This window comes from Lagenorhynchus albirostris, chromosome 1 (genome assembly GCF_949774975.1).
Source record: "Lagenorhynchus albirostris chromosome 1, mLagAlb1.1, whole genome shotgun sequence".
NCBI lineage: Eukaryota > Metazoa > Chordata > Mammalia > Artiodactyla > Delphinidae > Lagenorhynchus > Lagenorhynchus albirostris.
This window is the reverse complement of record NC_083095.1, coordinates 92,869-110,258: the sequence shown is the minus strand read 5'-3', so window position 1 is coordinate 110,258 and position 17,390 is coordinate 92,869. Positions and strand designations below refer to the sequence as shown.

General features: G+C 44.1%; 2 gene segments (V, D, J or C); both read right to left on the bottom strand.

Annotated features, from left to right (window-relative positions):
* Window positions 1–4,710: 4,710 nt before the first annotated feature.
* Window positions 4,711–6,895, bottom strand: LOC132515106 (immunoglobulin heavy variable 4-59-like). The segment is given in 3 exon segments: window positions 4,711–4,716; window positions 6,338–6,753; window positions 6,838–6,895. Coding segments are annotated over 3 exon segments (468 nt in total).
* Window positions 6,896–13,004: 6,109 nt separating this feature from the next.
* On the bottom strand, window positions 13,005–13,471 carry LOC132516189 (immunoglobulin heavy variable 3-23-like). The segment is given in 2 exon segments: window positions 13,005–13,321; window positions 13,426–13,471. Coding segments are annotated over 2 exon segments (363 nt in total).
* Between the last annotated feature and the right edge of the window lie 3,919 nt (window positions 13,472–17,390).

Sequence of the window (17,390 nt, the reverse complement as noted above, 5' to 3'; positions counted from 1 at the left end):
TTACAATAAAGCTGATACGCATCTTGGAGACGCAGAGAGATGAGAAGCTGAGAAAATGCTTCTTATTTAGTGTTCTTAAAACAGCCTCAAAATGGGGCAAGTTGCACATTATCAAAATCTCACCAATATATCAGATAATTATAGAACGAAGACAGCAGCAAATTTAAATCTTGGAGAGAGACAAGTGCTCACAGAATAACAAAGACGAAGATTGTTAATGCTGCCATAGGCTGCTCAATGGAATAAAAACTACTACAAGATTAAACTAGAAATGGATGCTTTATGGTCGAGTGTGGTTAGGGTGTAATAGTGCCCCAACGTGTCCTAAGTAATTACCTTGCCAGTGTCAGCGTGGTCCTGCTAAAGTGTGAGTCAGATGGTGTTACGTCTCTACCCACACAGGTGTGTCTTCCTACCAGGGACAGGCCAGGATTCCTGCCTGAGCTGTTAGGTCCTCCTGCATCCTGGGGAGGAGGGCCTTGGCCCTGGACTTGGATCTGCACTGTTTCATAGCATCTCCTCTCACAGTGTGACCTTTGTCCCCTCATCCAGTCCCACTGTGCCATATACTTACCACATATGAAATAGGATCGCACGCGGAAATGAATAAGAATTTTCCAGGTGTTGACTGACGCAGAAAACCCTGCCACAACCCCTGACAGTTTCTACTGACAGCAGCTCTTTACTTTGTTCACCGTCTCGGCTTAGGGAGGGCCTGGAGGAGAAGCCCATCCTGCCCTATGCAGGGTCGCTGTGAGAGGCTCAAGTTCACCTGCAGGACCTGCTCTTGTGATGCACACTCACGTGTAAGGGAGGGTGACCCTGACTGTAGGCTGGGGGCTCAGCCGGGTCTGAGGGCTGGGCCTTGTGTCCACCTCGTGTAGACATTGCTTGGGCTCTGACATCCTTTCAGCACAATGCCTGGGTCAGCTGAGTGGTCTCTGTATCAGAGCCCTTCCTCAGCGCAGTCACTGACACACCTAGACAGAGCTTAATGTAAGACCCCAACGTCATGCTCGTAATATTTACATAAGTGTCTTGATACTTAGAGCTCCATCATTGACTGCCCATGAATTATTGTGGTCTCTTTATTTACAATTGAAAAAAATTGGAAGCCACAAATACGTTCTTCCATAAATTAGCAGATAAACAATGAGTGATGTATCCATGCTGTGAAATTGTATTCAGCGATCTAAATATTAAACTATTATACCATGAAACGACATGAGGGAATCCTAAATGCATACTGCTAATTAAAAAATCGGTCTGAAAACGTTCAGTTTCATCTATTTCACCTTTGGGAAAAGGCAAGTCTATATATAAACCAATAAGATAAGCATTTAGCAGGAATTTGGGAGAAGGTTTTTCATAAGATAAACATGGACAATATTTAAGGATAGTGAAATTCTTCTCAATGAAATTGCAGTGGTGGAATCATTGCACTATGAATTTGTCAAAATATATACAGTAATAGTAGAACCTTTTTAATATAAATATAAATTTCACTTAGAAGTTCAGAGACTGAAGGATGGAACGATGCACACTGTATACATGATACCTAATATCATAGTGAATCTATGAATTAACATGGCTGGAGAAGGTGGGAAAGTAGGTTTTGACCTAAGTGACTTTGGAAATGAGTGGAGTCTGAAGACTAAGTTCTAAGCCACTGCACGTAAGCACTAGAGCCTGGTGGATAACGGTATTTCCATCAGGAGTCAGGCTAAGCATTCAGTTACTACTGTGCATGTGGAATTGAACAATTAGTAGCTGGATGGCATCGGTGGAGACAGGTTTCTTACTGTTGGATGGAAAGTAACAGACAAGCAAGGTGGAAAATCTGGATTTAACCATGTGTTGTTGCACTAGGATTGGAGATGTAAGAATTGTCTCACATTTACCTTAACACAGGTAGAAGGTGAGATACAGAGATAGTTGCAGACGTGTGTGTGTATACGTGGGGTAGAGCACACAGACATATTTCCAAGGTCTATTAGCTTATGGGTCTAGAGGCAATGCCGCCAGTGGACAGGACACCAGCATTAGTGTCCTAATACCCACCCTTCTGGTTGCTAATGCTACTCTCCAGAAAAGGATCCACGACTCATGTGAGGCCTGGCTAATTCCAGGGCCACAGAAGAGAATACACATGATTATCCTGCAGATTCTTGTAGCACCAGAAAGTAAGGAAGTCTTCACACAAATGGATGGGGGCCCGTAAAGAGGATACAGGAGACAATCTGAAGGAGTTCCTCATGGGTGACAAGTGGTCACAATTACAGAAGCAAAGAAAATGCCTTAGTATATAACCTTAACACAAGTTATGAAACAAGTATCTTGATTCATACTTATATAAAGAGATGGAATAAATATATCTAATGGGGAAGGTAGGATAAATCTCCCTTAAGGAATAACTTCAGGTACCTCATCATGGTCATCCTCCCTTCAAGAAGGTGAACTTAACCCTCCATCCCTGAAAGTGGCCTGGAGTATGGACATGGCAGAAGTTATGGGTGCCCTTCAGTTACATGATGAATTTTTAGATATAATACACCAAACATCATTCATCATATAAATTTGTAATTTTTCAGTATCCATTAAAAATTCTGTTCTGAAAACAACAATAGCAACAGTAACAATAACTTCACTGTTAAGGGAATTAGGCACAGACCTGGAGAATGTGCTTTCTAGTATCATATTCATAAGGACTTGTATCATGAATATACAGCAAATTAACAGCTCAACGACAGCAATAAATAATGAAAATAATGGACACTGTGCCAGTGATTTGAAGATACTTATACATAGAAGACATAAAGGTTTTAAAAGGATTCTTCATTAAGGAAACATAAAATAACACCATGACGAGATACTGCTACTCACTTATTACAACAGTTAAAGGCAAAATAATAAGAAATTCAAAGATTGGGGATGATGTAGAGTGAAAGGCCCCTCATCCGCTTGCTGGAAGGATGCCAGTGGCCGCCAATTGGAATATATTTGTCAATTTCTCAGAGAGAAAACCAGACACTCACCATGGGATTGAGGAGTGCGCTAGAAAAGCATTTACCAAATTTGTTTGAATATTTATGTTTATTCAAATAACTTCATACGGGTGCTTGTATCATCTTTACACCTTCGAGCCTTTACCACTCCCTAAATATGGGTTATGTAGTCAGTTTTTACGGTTATTTTCCATACAATTAGGATATACTAGTTTCTGTTCCGTTTTATCTATCTCTCTGTTTTATCTAATTATCTAATATCAATGTCCACACTAGATGACAAGGTACAGGAAACAAAGTCCACATGTTACAGCCCAGCCTGTGTCCCGACATTTCCAAAGGTCCCCTGAGCAGAAAATGCCTGCAGTGCTCTATGGACATCAATTTCCGAATATCAACATGACTTATACTATTCAAGTGAAAGGCATTGCATCAGACAGGACTGGAGAGGTTTTCAGGATGAGAGGAATTGGAAATCCATCTGATGCTGGAAAGCAGATTTAAAGTTCAACAGTAAAAATTATTTATGTCATTAAACGATTAAAAACTTGACAACTATTAACAGAAAGTAGTGACCTAACCTTCAAATAAAGGTCTCTTGGAGAAATATATCTGTGAAGCTCTTCCAAAGATAGATGGGGAAAGACAGACAAGCCTGAATCCATGAAAAACGTCTCAAGTTTAGAGACAAGAAAGTTCCCTGGAATCATTGTGGATGAGGCTTCCAGGGGTGGCAATGATCCAGTGGAGAAACCACAGCTTCTGAGAGAGAAATCCTCCATCCCAACCTCTGCACCTGCCCTGAAATGGGTCCTCTTGTTTCCTGATGACCCTGAGCGCCCATGGTGGTTGGAACGACCCCTGCAGGGAGGGTCGTGTCTGGACTCATCCTGACTTCTCACTGAACCAACTGGGACAGTAACACAGGGCTGAGTCCTAGGTCATCACGGAGCTGAGCTGCAGAAAAACTGAATTTGTGAGCTGTCTCTGGAGGTGGAGAGTCCTTTCTGGAGAGACATCTTGTATGCTGTGCTATTCCCAGAACCAAAGCATCCCAGTCACCACAGCTCTTTCCCTGGGGGCTGAGGGATCCAGTCCCAGCAGCCAGCACTGTTTGTGATGGAGAATCCAGAGACTGAGCGGGTAAGGGAGAGGGTCTTCCATAGTCCTGGGCCCGATTCCTGCACCGGCACCTGGCACACGACACCTGGGGAAGTAGAAACAATGAGACACCCACTTCACAGATGTCACCCCATAACTCCACCTTCCTCAGACCCAGGAGATGCTCACAGCTGAGGGATGCCCGCAAGAGGAGGAATGACCAGAAGATTTTCATGTTCATTTTGATCAATGCTTTGACTCTAAGAGAGTTATGTCAGTGAAGATGAGAACCCTGACTCTGAGTAGCACAGGTGCTGTGCTTTCCCCTTGAGCCTGGGTGTGATGTGCAGGTGGAAGCACGTCTCCATATAAAGATAGTCCCGGCTGGTCCTTCTCTAGGGCTGTGGAGGAGGGTGCTGGCTGAGATCCAGGGTGGACACCGCTTCATGTCACCTCTGAAGAATGGGTGATATTTCTTTTCCAATACGATACTTACATTTCCATATATGTCTATCTGCGTCTATATTATAGGTGTACTCGTTGGCTAGTGTGGCCTTTACAGAATAACAGACTGGGTGGATTAAACAACAGCAATGGATTCCTCTCAGACCTGGAGGCAAGAAGTCTAAGGTCACGGTGTCAGCAGGTTTGGGTCCTTCTCAGGCCTTTCCCCTTTGCTCACAGATGGACGTCTTCTCACTGAGTCCTCAGATGGTCTTTTCTCTGTGTGTCTGTGTGCATCCCTGGTTTACTTGTATGTTCATTATTCCTCTTCTTAAGTGTGACAAAGACCCCTGACCACCCCTTAGGCAACAGGCTCCTTGCAATTCTCTTCTCAACTAGTCTTGACCTGTGGGCTTCTGTGTTTATATGTGCATGGCCAGGTTTTGTCAAGAGCCCTGGTAAGTGAGAATAATGAGAATCCCCTACCCTTGAACTCTGATCACCCGCAGTATTTGATCAAAGCCATCAAACCTCCTATCACCCACACGGTATCTGACCACCCTGGTCTCCCTTTAGCAAGAATCCTTTTGAGTCTATGTAACCACAATCCCCTTGGCTTCTAATTCTTCTGTTCATAATTTCGAGTGCACTCCACCCCACCGGATTTTTTACCATAAGCCCCCACTTGCCAGGCTCTATTTGGAATTAAGGCAAGTTTCCAAGGCTGCATCCCATATGCAGCAGCGAGTTTTGTCTTCAGGTTTTGGATGAACTTTATATTGGAAACATGAGTATCATTTCACCACCCATGGTCATATAACGCATACCTGAATGAAGCTGATGTCTCATGTATATTTTCCCTAAGTCCACTCACAGCCATTTGTGCGTAGGGACACTAGACTTTCCTCAGCCCTATGCCTGGGACTACTTTAAACAATCGCCAAGAATCACAGAAATGTGAAAAGCATGGCACTAATTTGACCCCAGAAAGTGCTCAATTACATGACGGGAGTTGAAACAAGAAAAGAGAGCATCACCTTGACTGACCTCAGCTGGGAATGTGTGTCTGTGTGTGTGTGTGCGTGTGTGCGTGTGTGTGTGTGCGCGCGCGCGCGTGTGTGTGTGTGTTTGTGTGTGTATGAGTGTGTTGGGGGATTCAAACAACCGGCCACATTGTTAATGTCTGTGAATGACCAGAAAATGACAGTATTTATTTTTGGGTGCTCATAAAAGCTAGAAGTAGGTGAATTTGCAGATATGGAATATGAATAATAAGGATAATAGCATGTGCAGTATTGGAGCGCTCTAGTGTTAGAGTCTATAACACTGCCTGCTGCAGAATTCAGAATTCCTGTACAGATTGCCTGAAAGCAGGACGGTGTGTCTCTGCTTTCCACATCTACAAGAGCAAAAGAACAATTCATACTGTTTAAAAATCTCATGTGCACTCTCAGGATATTTACAAGTTTCCCGAGCTTCAGGCGAAATTGAACATTATGGTGAGCAGCAGGGTTGTTCTGAGCTCCTTGAGAAAAAGGTAAATAAAGAAATGAAAAACAACCTTAATTCTTGAGTATTATATGTGTCTGTGCATATGAGTATATATATACACAACTATAATAAAAAAAATTAAGCAAATATGTCCATGCACACAATATTTTCTAGACACTTCATAATCCACAACAATGAAACGTTAGGATACAGAACAGAGTCTCTGGTGGAGGTCCTGGGCTGGAAGTGGAAAGCATAAGTTCTAACGAGAATTCCCACCAGGCCCTTATCTGCACCTGCCGCAGGCCTCTGCCCTGTACTGGGTGGGTCCTCCTCGCTCCCTGGTGGTTTCGGGCCTCCGTGCAGGGAGGTTTGTGTCTGGGCTCACACTGACTTCCCCTCACTGTGTCTCTCGCACAGTAATACACGGCTGTGTCTTCAGTTGTCAGGCTGCTCAGCGATAAGTAGACTTGGCTCTTGGAGGTGTCCCTGGTGATGCTGAGCCGGGACTTAAGAGTTGGGTTATAATATGCGCTTCCACCAGTACTTATCCACCCAACCCACTCCAGCCCCTTTCCTGGAGGCTGCCGGACCCAGGATACATCATAGCTGGTTAATGAGAATCCAGAGACAGTGCAGGTGAGAGAGAGGGTCTGTGAGGGCTTCACCAGGCTGGGTCCCGACTCCTGCAGCTGCACCTGGGACAGGGCACCTGTGGACAGAGAGAACCACGGTGACTCATGGGCTCAGATGCAGCTTCCCCAAGTGTTCACGTCTGAATCCCTGAGAAACTCACCTCTGGGAGCTGACACCAGGAAGAGGAAGAACCACAGTGGGTTCATCTTCTTGCAGATGAGATTCCTGAAGCCCAGAAAATCTATTCAATCATGAGGAGAAACCCGAATTTAAGTGAACAGGTACTTTGTTTTTACCTTGTGACATAAGGGGATGTTTGCATATGGGAGGGACCAGTCTATAAAAATCGGAAAGTAGTGAAGGGAGGTCCCAGTCTCTGGGGCTCCACCTGAGGAGGGTGCTGACTGTTTCCTCAGAGAACTCAGCCCCCAACGGGGGCCCCTCCCTATGCCTGGGGGACTCTGTGTCCAGGAATGAAATGATGCTGAAGGGCTAGTCAGGAAGTCAGCTGTGCTCAAGGATTAACGGCAGATTTGGGGAATAGACTTTAATCCCATGGATGTATATATTTCACATAAATACCCATCACACATTCAGGGTCCTCCAAGATGTCAGACACAGAATCTTGTTTTTCCTTTTCTGCATTACCTCCTGTTTATTAGCTGGATGGGCAAGTATTTGAGAAAAACCATACATGTAATAATGACATTGAATTCAGACAAAGTCAGGTAAAATTTAATGTTTATCATAATTCACAACGGATTTCGTGTTTCCCTTAACTTGGGTGAACATTTCTTCACCTGAAACAGTTTAAATATTATCAAGAGTTGCTCTGAAGGTGGATTTACTCTTAACAACTAAACACACCGTGTATTTTGTGGACAAGGTAGTCATTCTTGCTGAGATGGTCATGGATCCCAGCACTGCTGACGTGGCCAGTAGCCTGACCTGCCTGTTTCCTGTGCACAACTGAGTGTCTGCAGGAACACCGCGAGCTTCAGGGCCCCTTCCTTGCGGGTGGACGTTGAGGAATCCCCAGGGCTAGCAAGGTCTAAGAACAGACAGCTCCTGGAAGCCCCTCAGAACTCCAACCTGCTGGGCAGGTGACCTGGTCACAGTGCACAGACTCACTCCTTCTAAAAGTGTTCATTTCTAACTCTGTCACAGCCAGTGACATTGGAGCTCAGGGAACACAGTTCCCACTGCACTGGGTGAGAGAACATGCAAGATTTTTAGAAGTAAACCTTCACGTTGAATGGTTTGCCGAGTTTGAGGGTGTCATGGTCAGAGGAAAGCCCCCACTTCAGGAAGCAGGTTCTTTTGGAAAGTCCACCTGAGAGCAGCTCTCCTGAGTCCCTGGGTCAGTGAGTCCTGGGACTGTGCCTGAGGTCATTTAAGTAAGTGGTGCTGGAGAGCAGAGCACAGCTCCATCGCATCTCGCTGTGGGCACTGAGGATGTGGCCTCACCATCTGCATTTCAGTCTGCAAGGATGTAAACTGCGGATCACGATGGTAATGGTATGTCTGAAATTTATAGTGGGGTTGCCAGGGGTGTTGAATGTTGGCCTCAGTGGCATCAGTGATGTTACTTCTCTGGGAACCAGAAAGACCAATGTGAGTCCCCATCTCTGGCTGACACCCTGTACATGTAGCCCTGGCTCCACTCCTGCCCTGAGAGGTCACACCTGTGGGTCTGGGGCACGTCAGCTCTCCCTCAGCCCAGTGATATCACCTGTACACTGACTGATGTCGAGCCTGCTGTCTGTGAGAAGATATTTACTCCATACTATTTCATGAACACAGTACGATACTTCTTCTAGCTTTTCCAATAATATTTGCAGAGTAAATTAAATACTAAATAATCTGTCTGCTTGAATGTTGATAATTGGAGAGCCAACCAAAGTAATATGGGCAAGAATCACAGGACAAGTCTGGACCCTGTTGTCAGGACCTGAATATGGAGCTGATACGCTGTGGGATAGGGAAGCGGAAGGGATGGCATCTAAAACCTAGAACCAGGTGGGCCCATTATTCACCAGATGGACGAAGGTCCTGCATTTGTACAGATGCCCCAGCATGTGACCTGCCCTTCTTGAGCTGGTGGATTAGAGGAGATCCAGCCAAATTCATGTTAACATAGAAGGATATATAACAGGTGTCTTTATGTTTCAGTGGGTGGAGATGTGTTGTTAGGGTCGATTTATCCCTAGGAAAAATGTGTTAGGTCACAAGAACTAAAAAAAGTTATTTTTCCTTTGTGGAGATAATTGGGGTCCATTAAGTCTGGAGACCAGATCATATGATAATGCTGGAGGGAATATCCATTAGAGATGCCCAGTGGGTGATGGGAAAAAGAAGTGGGGAGATTTCACTCATCTGGCTTTGAAGGTTACCAGTGATGGTCACAGCAAGAAGGCCTGACCATCGTGACAGGAGGGAGAAGGGCTGGTGGTGGTGGGTTCATGGGGACCACTTGGACAGGTCCTTCTGATGGTCTCTGTGTTTTCCCTTATAAAATCTTGAGAGTATAAGCTCAGAATGAGGTGTGGACTTCAGGAACATTGAGGACAGATGGTTTAGGTCATTTAGTATGTTTGTTGGAATCGCTGAGAAAAGAAGAAGCAGGAGCTATACTTGGAAATCAGCAATGCCCTCGTGTGATATTAAATTAGTTGTCTTAGATGTTACTGACTGTAGAGACATTCGCTGTCCTCACATTTCATCTTCTAGGTCCACTTGGAATCCAGCTTCAAATGTAAGGGATGCAGATGAAATATTTATTATGAAACAACAAGGTATCTAAAATTTAAGAAGTATAAGTCAAAGTAATGGAAATGTGTTACTGAAATTGTAAATGTCAAACTCTTCTCTGGGGCAACATAAATTAAAATTAATAATAATAATTCAAGGTATTGATTTTGTTTCAACCTTTGCTAAATCCATTGAATTATTCAAGTTACAATCATTCATAAACTGAGATCCATCACGGATAAAATTTATTGTTAGAAAATGGTCAATCTAACTGACGAAATCTCACGCTCTCATCAAGGATCTGTGTCTCTGTGGACACGCAGCACAGTTCTCACCAGCAGCACAGGAAGGAGGGTACGTTGGTACATTTCTACTTTTCCAGAGGAGCATCTCTGAAGAAGTCCCGCCTCTGTTTTCCCATTCCCTCCTTGTGGTATCTGAAAGAGGTTTTGAGTGTACTGTGACATGTTCCCACATGAAGTTCCCATGGCTTAGGAAGTGAAAGTTTAACTTCACTTTTCATTGTAATAGAAACATAACAAGTAATAATTTAGAAGCAAAAAGAAATACATTTAAAATTTATCCAGAGGCAAACTACAGATTGGCAGAAATTATTTACAAAAGACATATCTAGTATATCTGATTGTTATCTAATATGTACCAAGAAGCCTTAAACTCAACAATAAGAAAGAAACAAAAGGATTAAAAAATGGGCTAAAACCCTTAACAGACACCTGACCAAAAAGACAAAGAGTTCGCAAATAAGGCTGTGGGAGAACATATGTCACAGGGAAGTGGCATTCTGAACAAGGACATATCCCTGAAAACTTAGAAGAGTGGATCAGATCAGGACTCTGAGAACCTTAAACACCTGCAGGATGTGAAGCAGCAGGGGGTCCATTCACAGCTGGTGGGGATGCAGAATGGGGTGCACCTTGGGAGACATTTTGGGGGCTTCCTGCAATACTAAACATACCCGTATCTATGTTTCAGGAGCAGTAGTGCTCCTTGGTATGTATCTGAAAGACAATAAGATTTTAGTCCAGAGAAAACCCTGCACGTGATACTTACTTAGCTTTATTCATATTTGCCACAATTTGGAAAAGACCAAGATGTCCTTTCATAGGGTATGACTAATAAACTGTGTACATCCAGACAATGGACACTGAAATCTCACACCTATTTGGAAGAAATATCGAATGGTGAGATGGAAATGCAGAAAAGAGATGCCAGAAGAACACACCTGGCAAGGTGATGTCAGCAGAGTGACCTTGGCCGTGAGAACTGAGGTTCCTAAGAGGTTGTACAGCGTGAGGCTGAAGAGAAGATAACTTGGACTTGTCAGGAGGGAAATGCCCTCCTCTGCCCCTCTTGAGTTCCTGAGGCTGCACTGATAATAAATCTAACAAAGACAGATGAACAGGAGAAAAGAAAACCATTTTAACCATAGGCATGGACGTGCCATAGAAATGGACCCAAAAGGGACCAAAGCAGGCAGCTTTTATATTTTTAGACAAAGATGCAATATTTGTGAGGAATTAGTAGGTGGAGGAAATGTATGCTTTTGGTGCTCAATTAGTGAAGAACCTAAGCAGAGTATGGGGGTGGCTAGTGCATTAAAAAAAGAATAAGTTTTGTTCATAGACGCTTCCAGGCCTGAATTCCCCATGCCTGGTGATAAGAGTGTCCCTCTGCAAAGGAAAGCATGGTCCGGCTGCTCGGTCCTGAAAAGCCAATAAAGAGGCAAAGTTGGTAGAAAGGAAAGTTTGCTTTATTTTGGCTGCCTGCACCCGGGGGTGGGGGACAGACTTCTCTCCAAAGGCCACCCCTCACTGAGCATCTGTGGGAAAGGGCTTTTATAGGTGGAAGGAGGGGCTACGGGCAGAAACGGCAGAGTCAGCTGTGACAGTCATCTTGCAGTTGGTCATGTGGTGGTCTGATCAGCCTCCTCTTGATTGTTTTAAGTAGAGTTACTCTTCAGGTCCAGGGTCGGTTTGTTCCCATTTCTTTGAGGCCAGTTCTTGCAATTGTGGCAGCTTATGTCATGGCTACAGCCTGGTCATCATGCAGTTAACTTCTTCCTCCTGGTGGGAGTTTCAGTATCTATAAGACGGCTCACGGGATATGGACAAGAATATTATCTGCAGCCCTTGAGGAGGAACTAAAGGTCCTTGATTTGCTTAATTAGCAAACTATTATTATTTAGTCTTGTTGGACAGTTTTCCCTTCTTTTTGCATTTGCTCGCTTCTCTGATTAAACTTATTCTTTGGCTAAATATTTTTCCACAGAACAAAGGCTGGTGGAAAGCATGAGGTGAAGGACGATTTCATTTCCATGCATAGATGTGGGGAGAGCACCTTTCACATGGGAGGTTTATTTCTCGCTTCGGGAAGACACGGAGGAAAATCAGCATGTCCCTCTGCACTGGCTCTGTCTTAAGTCACTTTGAGGCATATTTTCGGGTGGCCTACCCTGGGCGCCAACACTCAGGGCCTCTTTTATTATTTTGTTTCTACATATGCACACCAAGCATGTGATGTAGGTAACGAGACACTTGAATCCTATAGATGTGAAGCTAAACTGCATCCTGGAATTGGCACGTGATGTGCTGGAGAGCACACATCAGGACAAAGTGAGACCTCCTGTCGAGGCCTGGGCTTCTCCACCCTGGACCTGGCCTCCCCTGCAAAGGTTCCTGGACAGAGGTGGGCCTGCCTGTAGCTCTGCAGGACTCTTCCTGGAAGGAGAAGCTGTGGGACTTTCCTGCATTTTAGTGCTCACGTAAGATGCTGGGTTGAAGGAAAGAGAATAGATTTGTTTTCAGCAGCTTGTGAAAATTCATGTTATTATCCACCTGACTCTAAACTATCCCAACCAACTACATATGTGTCTATTGGTAATAGCTTTGATGATGAATATTTGACATAAAATAAACTGCACAGTAGAAGAGGATGCAGGTCTTATATAAGCATATAGGGATTCTATATAGCAAGGCGCACATGTAGAAACACCCCCACCCACGTCCCCTCTAACTGGCATCTTTCCCAGCGACCCCCTGAGGATCCGGGGCTGCTCGGCGCACTTATGCTTCTCATGCAAGAGGTTAGCAGCAAGTCAACAGGCAGCATCCTGGCAGGGACAGCTGTCTACAGTAGGGCAGGGCTGAGATACCACAATGAGGAAGGAAGAATATGTTTAACTCTTTATACATCAGCTGGAATCATTTTGAAACGGGTCAATTTAGACAAGAGTTAGACAAGGGAAAACCTGAACGTATAAATTTAAGTCTCTGCCTTTCATATATGACATTGTTTCCCCTATTTCGAAAAGTCTTTCTAATTGAGAGACTGAATGTGTAACTGAAGAACCATGGATGAGTACAGAGAGGTTCCCCAGGGAAAACTGCTATATGGAGAGGAAACCCCAGACCCTTAGAGGAAAGCAGCCCTTAACTACCATCTGCACCTGCTCCTGGGGCTGAACCACACAGCAGTTGTATGTCCTGAGTGCCCCCTGCATCCCCCCTCCTCCCTCCCTGCAAGGAGGTTTGTGTCTGGGCTCACACTGACTTCCCCTCACTGTGTATCTTTCGCACAGTAATACATGGCCGTGTCCTCAGATCTCAGGCTGTTCATTTGCAGATACAGCGTGTTCTTGGAGTTGTCTCTGGAGATGGTGAATCGGCCCTTCACAGAGTCTGCATAGTTTGTGTTACCACCACTACTACTAATACTTGAGATGCACTCCAGCCCCTTCCCTGGAGCCTGGCGGACCCAGCTCATGGCATAGCTACTGAAGGTGAATCCAGAGGCTGCACAGGAGAGTCGCAGAGACCCCCCAGGCTTCACCAAGCCTCCCCCAGACTCCACCAGCGGCACCTCACACTGGACACCTGCAAACACAGAGACATCCTGGTCAGGAGATTGTCACACATGCACTGATTCCCTCACTCACATCCACTCACATCCTCAGTGTCTCTTGCTCTCCATAAATTACCTTGTAAAATAGCCACAAGGACAACCCAGCTCAGCCCAAAGTCCATGGTGAGTGTTCTGTCCGGAACCCCGATGGGAGCACGTGGATATCCCGGGCTGGAGGTCCTCTCCCAGAGCTGCAGGGTCAGGGCTGGGGCTGCTTTATATCAGCAGAGGAAGGACCCTATTTGCATGACCTTCTAGTATATAAGAGGCTACGTCGTTGAATGTCCTCAGAAAGGTCAGGGTGTCAGAGCAGGTGTGAGAGTCTTGGATTTTGTGGTGTTGGTAGCAACTGGGAAATATAATTTTCATTGTGTGACTGTTCCACAGTAAACCCTTAAGACCCATATATCATCTTACATATGCACTCACATCCCGTCATGTAGCTGTCATTGTTGCCCTCATGTTAGAGGTGTAAACTACACCCAGAGGAATGGAGGGTGTGTGTAGTGTCCACGGAGAAACATGGGGTGACCGTTAGATCCAGCATCTGCAGCTGAGCTCTGGGCCAGGCTGCTCCCTGGAACCTACTAGAGGACAGAGTTGGAGTTTCCAGGTGAGGTTTGCAGATCCCCCTCCTGTAATGAGGTCATGATGACTTTGCTCTCTTCTCGTGTTTACCTAAAATATATGGAGGGGGTCAGGGTTGATGAGAAGTATTTTCAAGAGTCTCTTATGTTTCAGTATCTTCCCTTCACTCCTTCCCTCCCATGTCATGCATTCCTTCATTTGTAATTACTGTAATGAGGTTCTTGACAGTAACAAAGCGCACACACTCAGAATGAACACTGTGATGAATACTGACGGAGGCATAAGCATTATCAGGAGAGAACAAATCAATTCCTCTCATTATTTTCAGTAGTTTCTGGGTATCCTCCTTCCTGTCCCTTCTTATCTTCCATCCTGTCCCCACATCACCGTTGATCTTCCCTTGCTACTGCAGGTTACTTTTCATTTTCTAGAATTTATAAAATTGGGAACATAATATAAGTTCAAAACAAACAAAAAATATATATATATATTTATTGTTATGGCTTATTTTACTCTGCACAAATACTTGTGAATACTCTCATGTTTTAGTGTGTATCAAGAGTCCTTGGTTTTAATAACAGGTTGCATTTCAAGAATGATCATAGCACGATTGGCTTATTTATTAAGCTGATGTGTGATATTGGAACTCTTTCCAGTTTCTGGGTGTTACGATAAAGCTGATACTCGTCTTGGAGACGCAGAGAGATGAGAAGCTGAGAAAATGCTTCTTATTTAATGTTCTTAAAACAGCCTCAAAATGGGGCAAGTTGCACATTATCAAAATCTCACCAATATATCAGATAATTATAGAACTAAGACAGCAACAAATTTAAATCTTGGAGAGAGACAAGTGCTCACAGAATAACAAAGACTAAGATTGTTAATCCTGCCATAGGCTGCTGAATGGAACAAAAACTACTACAAGATTAAACTAGAAATGGATGCCTTGAAGTCCAGTATGCTTAGGGTGTAATAGTGTCCCAACGTTTCCTAACTACCTCGCCAGTGTCAGCGTGGTCCTGCTAAAGTGTGAGTCAGATGGTGTTACGTCTCTACCCACACAGGTGTGTCTTCCTACCTGGGACAGCGCAGGATTCCTGCCTGAGCTGTTAGGTCCTCCTGCATCCTGGGAAGGAGGGCCTTGGCCCTGGACTTGGATCTGCACTGTTTCATAGCATCTCCGCTCACAGTGTGACCTTTGTCCCCTCATCCAGTCCCACTGTGCCATATACTTACCACATATGAAATAGGATCGACGCGGAAATGCATAAGAATGTTCCAGGTGCTGACTCATGCACAAAACCCTGCCACAATCCCTGACAGTTTACACTGACAGCAGCTCTTTATTTTGTTCACCGTCTCTGCTTAGGGAGGGCCTGGAGGAGAAGCCCACCCTGCCCCATGCAGGGTCGCTGTGAGAGGCTGAAGTTCAGCGACAGGACCGGCTCCTGTGATGCACACTCACGTGTAAGGGAGGGTGACCCTGACAGTAGGCTGGGGGCTCAGCCGGGTCTGAGGGCTGGGCCTTGTGTCCACCTCGTGTGGACATTGCCTGGGCTCTGACATCCTTTCAGCACGATGCCTGGGTCAGCTGAGTGGTCTCTACATCAGAGCCCTTCCTCAGTGCAGTCACTTATACATCTAGACAGAGCTTAACGTAAGACCCCAGACGTCGTGCTCGTAATATTTACATAACTGACTTGAAACTTATATCTCCATCACAGACTGCCCATGAATTATGGTGGTCTCTTCTTTTACAACTGAGAAAAAATGGAAGCCACAAATATGTTCTTCCATAAATTAGTACATAAACAATGAGTGATGTATCCATGCTGTGGAATTGTATTCAACAGTTTAAATATTAAACTATTATACCACGAAAAGAAATGAGGGAATCCTAAATGCATATTGTTAATTAAAAAATCAGTCTGAAAACGTTCAATTTCATCTATTTCACATTTGGGAAAAGGCAAGTCTATATATAAAGCAAGCAGATGAGCATTTAGCAGGAATTGGGGAGAATATGTTTGATATGTGAAACATGGGCAATATTTAAGGATAGTGAGATTCTTCTCTATGAAATCGTGGTGGTGGAAACATTGCACTATGAACTTGTCAAAATATGTATAGTAATAGCAGAAAGAGTGAATCTTATTGAATATAAATGTAAATGTCACTTATAAATCAGAGACTGAAGGATGGAATGATGCACACTGTATAGATGATACCTAATATTATAGTGAATTTATGAATTAACATATTAACATGTTAATTAACATGTTAACAATTAACATTAACAATTAACATGTAAACATTTACATTAACATGTAACATTAACATGTAAACAATTAACATTAACAATTAACATGTCTGAAGAAGGTGGAGAAATAGGTTTTAACCCAAATGACTTGGAAATGTGTGGTGTCTGAAGGCTGAGTTCTAAGCCACTGCACGTAAGCACTAGAACCTGGTGGATAACGGTATTTCCATCAGGAATCAGGCTAAGCACTCAGTTACTGCTGTGCATGTGGAATTGAACAATTAGTAGCTGGATGGCATCGGTGGAGCCAGGCTTCTCACTGTTGGGTGGAAAGTAACAGACAAGCAAGGGGGAAAGTCTGGATTTCCCCAAGTGATGTTGCACTAGGATCGGAGATGTAAGAATGATCTCACTTTTACCTTCACACAGGTCAGAAGGTGAGATACAGAGATAGTTGCAGATGTGTGTGTATACGTGGGGTAGAGCACACAGATATATTTCCGAGGTCTTCTAGTTGATAGGGTCTAGAGGCAATGCCCCCAGTGGACCGGACACCAGCATTAGTGTCCTAATACCCACCCTTCTGGTTGCTAATGCTACTTTCCAGAAAAGGATCCACGACTCATGTGAGGCCTGGCTAATTCCAGGGCCACAGAAGAGAATACCCATGATTATCCTGCAGATTCTTGTGGCACCAGAAATTAAGGAAGTGTTCACACCAATGGATGGGTGCCCGTAAAGGGGATACAGGAGACAATCTGAAAGAGCTCCTCATGGGTGACAAGCTGTAACAATTACAGAAGCAAAGAAAATGCCTTAGTATATAACCTTAACACAAGTTCTGAAACAAATATCTTGATTCACACTTATATAAAGAGATGGAATAAATATATCTAATGGGGAAGGTAGGATAAATCTCCCGTAAGGAATAACTTCAGGAACCTCATCATGGTCATCCTCCCTTCAAGAAGGTGCACTTAACCCTCCATCCCAGAACGAGGCCTGGCGTAGAGATGTGATAGATATAAAAGAGTGTCCTTGAGTTTCATGATGAATTTTTAGGTATAATATCCCAAACATCATACATAAAATCATTTTGTAATTTTTCTGTATACATTAAAATTTCTGTCCTGAAAACAACAACAGCAAGAGTAATAATAACTTCACTGAGAAGGGAATTAGGCACAGACTTG